Below are 4,148 nucleotides of genomic sequence, written 5' to 3'. Positions count from 1 at the left end.
GAAGCCCAAAGATGAGACAGTGAGATCCAATCAAATCCAATTCTTTAATGGCTTCCTTCTAAGAGACAGACTCTTGCCAAACTAAAGCTTTAATTTGATAAGGTTCAGATTTTACTACATGGATAAAGGGTAGGGATGCATCACCATCTCCAAAAGTTAATTATGGTAGCAAATGAACAACCTGAAACCAGAGGATGCCTGTTATTATTTAATAACATTTAAAAAATGTTTTTATTTAACATTTTATGAAAATCGCAGGTGTCAAGTCCGTGCAAAGAAATTGAGAGCAGAATACTCTGAAGCGTTCTTTTATCTCAACTGATATGTAAATTGAGGCCCAATTTCCCTTTAAAGGAGCCTCATGGTTTCCCTTTTCAGGTTATACCCACCAACACAAAGTTTGTGCGCTTTCCCAGATCCTGTCCTATCAATTTGCTCCATTCATCAGAGGGAGCAAAAATGATCCTTTGGCTAAATTTGGTGTCCTTTTTAGCTATCCTCAGAGGTAATTCTCTCCTACCTGTTCGGTTTCGTTTCATTTCAATTCTTGTATGCAGGGGAGCTCACTGAAATTCCTTTCACTTTAGGTGTTCGATCTGAGGTCCAGTTGGTGGAGTCAGGAGGGGATGTGAAAAGCCTTGGACAATCCCTTCATCTCACCTGTCAAGCATCTGGATTCACCTTCAGCAGCTTTGAGATGAACTGGGTGAGACAGGCTCCTGGGAAAGGTCTGGAATGGGTGGCCTACATAAGCTCCAGTTCCAGTAGTATTTACTACTCAGAGAAAGTGAAGGGGCGCTTCACCATCTTCAGGGACAATGCCAAAAGCCAGCTGTATCTGCAAGTGAAGAATCTCAATCCTGAAGACACGGCTGTGTATTACTGTACAAGGCAGACACAGTGAAGGGAAGTGAATCTGAAGCTTGAGACAAAACCTATCATTCGTCAGAAAGAGCCCCATAAGTCCATTCAGTCTCAGAATAGGGGAGAGAGAGAGAGAGAGAGAGAGAGAGAGAGAGAGAGAGAGAGAGAGAGAGAGAGAGAGAGAGAGAGAGAGAGAGAGAGAGAGAGAGAGAGATTCCTAACAGACAGGAATGGCAAAAAAAATGGCTCTCAAAAAATATTTAGTGATACTAAATTGTATTCCTTAGTTAGCACTCAATTCTTTTCTTCAGTCATGTAAAAGCGAGCTGCGCAGCTGCACAAATCGAGGAAATAAGTAAAGATACAAATCAATAGTAAAAGGACTATAGGAATTTAAAATTTTGTTGGAGTTTTTATTTTTCTTTCTTTCTTTCCCTTTCTTTTTATATCTTCCTTTCCTTTCCTGCTATTCTTAATGGTTTAACCATCTTCCTTCCTTCCTTCCTTCCTTCCTTCCTTCCTTCCTTCCTTCCTTCCTTCCTTCCTTCCCTTCCCTTCCCTTCCCTTCCTTTCCTTTCCTTTCCTTTCCTGCTATTCTTATGGTTTAAACTTTTTTCTTTCGTTCCTTCCTTCCTTCTTCCTTTCCTTTCCTGCTATTTTTATGGTTTAACTATCATTCTTTCATTCATTCTTCTTTCCTTTCCTTTCCTTTCCTGCTATTCTTATGGTTTAACCATCATCCTTCCTTCTGGGAAAGGTCTGGAATGGGTGGCATACATAAGCTCTGGTTCCAGTAGTATTTACTACTCAGAGAAAGTGAAGGGGCGCTTCACCATCTTCAGGGACAATGCCAAAAGCCAGCTGTATCTGCAAGTGAACAATCTCAATCCTGAAGACACGGCTGTGTATTACTGTGCAAGGAAGTCACAGTGAAAGGAAGTGAATCTGAAGCTTGACAAAAACCTACCATTCATCAGAAAGAGCCCATAAGTCCATTCAGTCTCAGAATAGGGCTGCATTATTCATGGGCAAAAAGTTGAGAAAGCTGCCTGTTTGCCAAGACGAGAAAGAGCTGGTTTTGGTATTAGCAATGTGGGAGATGTTTTCCAACTGGAGTGGAGGAAAACCTGACCAGAGAGAATAAACTGAAGAAAAAAGTTGTGAGGGAGGGAGGGAGGGAGAGAGAGAGAGAGAGGGAGAGGGAGAGGGAGGGAGAGAGAGAGCGAAAGAGAGAGAGAGAGAGAGAGAGAGAGAGAGAGAGAGAGAGAGAGAGAGAGAGAGAGAGAGAGAGAGATTCCTAAAAGACAGCAATGGCAAAAAGTTTTGCTCTCAAAAAATATTTAGTGATACAAAATTGTATTCCTTAGTTAGCACTCAATTCTTTTCTTCAGTCTTGTAAAAGTGAGCTGGGCAGCTGCAGAAATCGAGGAAATAAGTAAAGATACAAATCAATAGTATAAGGACTTTCCTTTTCTTTCTGCTATTCTTATGGTTTAAACATCTTTCTTTCTTTCCTTCTTTCCTTCCTTTCCTTTCCTGCTGTTCTTATGGTTTAAACATCTTTCTTTCTTTCCTTCCTTCCTTCTTCCTTTTCGTTCCTGCTGTTCTTATGGTTTAAATATCTTTCTTCCATTCTTTCTTTCTTTCTTTCTTTCTTTCTTTCTTTCTTCCTTCCTTCCTTCCTTCCTTCCTTTCCTTTCCTTTCCTTTCCTTTTCTGCTATACTTATGGTTTAAACATCTTTCTTTCTTCCTTCCTTCCTTCCTTCCTTCCTTCCTTCCTTCCTTCCTTCCTTCCTTCCTTTCCTTTCCTTTCCTTTCCTTTCCTTTTCTGCTATACTTATGGTTTAAATATCTTTCTTTCCTTCCTTCCTTCTTCCTTTTCTTTCCTGCTATTCTTATGGTTAAACATTATAAACAGTTTTGGTATGTTTGAAGATAAGATTAAAATTGCAGAATGACTACACAAAATCACCAGAGGGAAAAAAAATCAATTTATGAAATCTGTACAATCACGGAGTTAAAACCCAAACTAATAAAGAACACCTCACAGGATTCCAATATGATTTTTGCTTCCAACTTGAATGTGTTCATATAATTCAACAGTGAAATTTCAAATTGTGCCTTATGGCCTACTCTGCCCTGCTGAATCCCGTTTCCTCAAAATAAGATGGTCAGAGTAATAATTGCAGAAAAAAAATATTCTGAATTTAGATGTACCCCCTTTTTAATGTTTGGTCTCTAACATGTCCAATTAAAGTATTTTCAACACATGATTTCTTTCTCCAACCCACCCACCCACCCCTTTTTTTACAATAAGGAGGTCCTGTTGGACCTCTCCTAGCTTTACTTACTCCATTGTAACTATATCTTTTTACCTATGTAGTGACAATAAAACACTCGATGGATGGTTCCTAAGACTGAACCTCGTTTGAAAACCACTTGTGAAATTATGTACAAAGAAATACAGCATACAGGTACTTGCAACGAGGAGGTTCTTTTATCCTTAGTGATATGTAAATTGAGGTACAATTTCCCCCTTAAAAGAGTCGGTTGGTTTTGCTTCCCATCAACACAAAGTTTGTGTACTTTCCCCAATCATTTGGCATCAATCACTCTCCAATCATTAGAAGCAGCTTAAATGATGCTGTGGTTAATCCCAGTGTCCTTACTAGCAGTCCTCCGAGGTAATTGTTTCCTCCCTATCCCGTTTCCCCCCCCCCAATTTTAATTCTTGTCTACAGAAAAGCTCACTGTAACTCCATTTATTTTAGGAGTCCAGTCTCAAGTCCAGCTGGTGGAGTCTGGAGGGGATGTGAGAAGACCTGGAGAGTCCCTCAGCCTCTCCTGCCAAGCCTCTGGATTCACTTTCAGCGAGTATGGGATGAACTGGGTGAGACATCTTCCTGGGAAAGGACTGGAATGGGTTGTGTTGAATACTAGCGCGGGAAATACAAGCGCGGGAAGAACTCCCTTTCTGATTGGTTCCCAGGCGGAGCCGGTTCAATCCTCGCCCTGATAGGTCGAGCTACTCGACGCCCCATTGGCTCCTCGTTCAAACCCGGGGGTATAAATGTTTGGCGCGAACCACGCCACGTTGAATCGTAGTTACTCTGTTCACAATAAAGGTTGCAGTTTTGCATACCCGCTTGTCGCGTCCTTCCCTTCGCTCCAAGATGCAAAACTGGCGACGAAGGTGGGATTCCGATTCCCGCGACCACGGAGAAGAACAAGCCAGCTGCCACCGCGTCTGAACCAGCACGAAAGCTATCCTCAGGCTGAGAAC

General features: G+C 41.4%; 1 gene segment (V, D, J or C); it reads left to right on the top strand.

Annotated features, from left to right (window-relative positions):
- Nucleotides 1–400: 400 nt before the first annotated feature.
- On the top strand, nt 401–904 carry LOC148042204 (immunoglobulin heavy variable 3-48-like). The segment is given in 2 exon segments: nt 401–505; nt 588–904. Coding segments are annotated over 2 exon segments (363 nt in total).
- The last annotated feature ends 3,244 nt before the right edge of the window (nt 905–4,148 follow it).

Source organism: Thamnophis sirtalis, unplaced genomic scaffold (genome assembly GCF_051295495.1).
Source record: "Thamnophis sirtalis isolate CommonGarterSnake01/CBP01778 unplaced genomic scaffold, rThaSir2_p1.2 scaffold_58, whole genome shotgun sequence".
Lineage (NCBI taxonomy): Eukaryota > Metazoa > Chordata > Lepidosauria > Squamata > Natricidae > Thamnophis > Thamnophis sirtalis.
Note: the sequence above shows the minus strand (reverse complement) of the source record. Positions and strands in the feature narration are given on the sequence as shown.